Here is a 315-nt window from a genome sequence, read left to right as displayed (position 1 = left end):
CACCGACTTGCCGCTGCCATTCAGCGACGCCGCCAGCGGGTTGTGGCTGTTGGAGTTGGAGTTCTCGCTGTTCTCCCTGCAAGTGCAGGAGCAAGGTCGCAGGTCAGCGGGGACACAGAGGCGGCTCAGCGCGGTGACACCTGGAGCCGGAGCCTGCGTCCTCCGCGGAGCCAGAGCGCCCGGAGCTGCCTGCGGGTATTCGGTTTCTACCATCTTATTTTTGGCCCGACCTGGGGCTCTCATTCCTTCTGCCAGTTCTCAATCTCTCAACACCGATTTCTCTCGACTGTCCTCCGGGTATCATCTCTATCGCCC

General features: G+C 61.6%; 1 protein-coding gene across 1 annotated transcript in view; it reads right to left on the bottom strand.

Moving 5' to 3' along the window:
* The window catches only part of SIX2 (SIX homeobox 2), a 5,157-nt gene that overhangs the window by 1,216 nt on the left and 3,626 nt on the right, over window positions 1–315 (bottom strand). Inside the window, exon 3 of the mRNA XM_006778685.2 lies at window positions 4–76. Within this exon, the coding sequence (XP_006778748.1) occupies window positions 4–76 (73 nt within the window). The remainder of the gene's footprint in view (window positions 1–3; window positions 77–315) is intronic.

The sequence above is a fragment of the Myotis davidii genome, unplaced genomic scaffold (assembly GCF_000327345.1).
Source record: "Myotis davidii unplaced genomic scaffold, ASM32734v1 scaffold6, whole genome shotgun sequence".
NCBI lineage: Eukaryota > Metazoa > Chordata > Mammalia > Chiroptera > Vespertilionidae > Myotis > Myotis davidii.
Note: the sequence above shows the minus strand (reverse complement) of the source record. Positions and strands in the feature narration are given on the sequence as shown.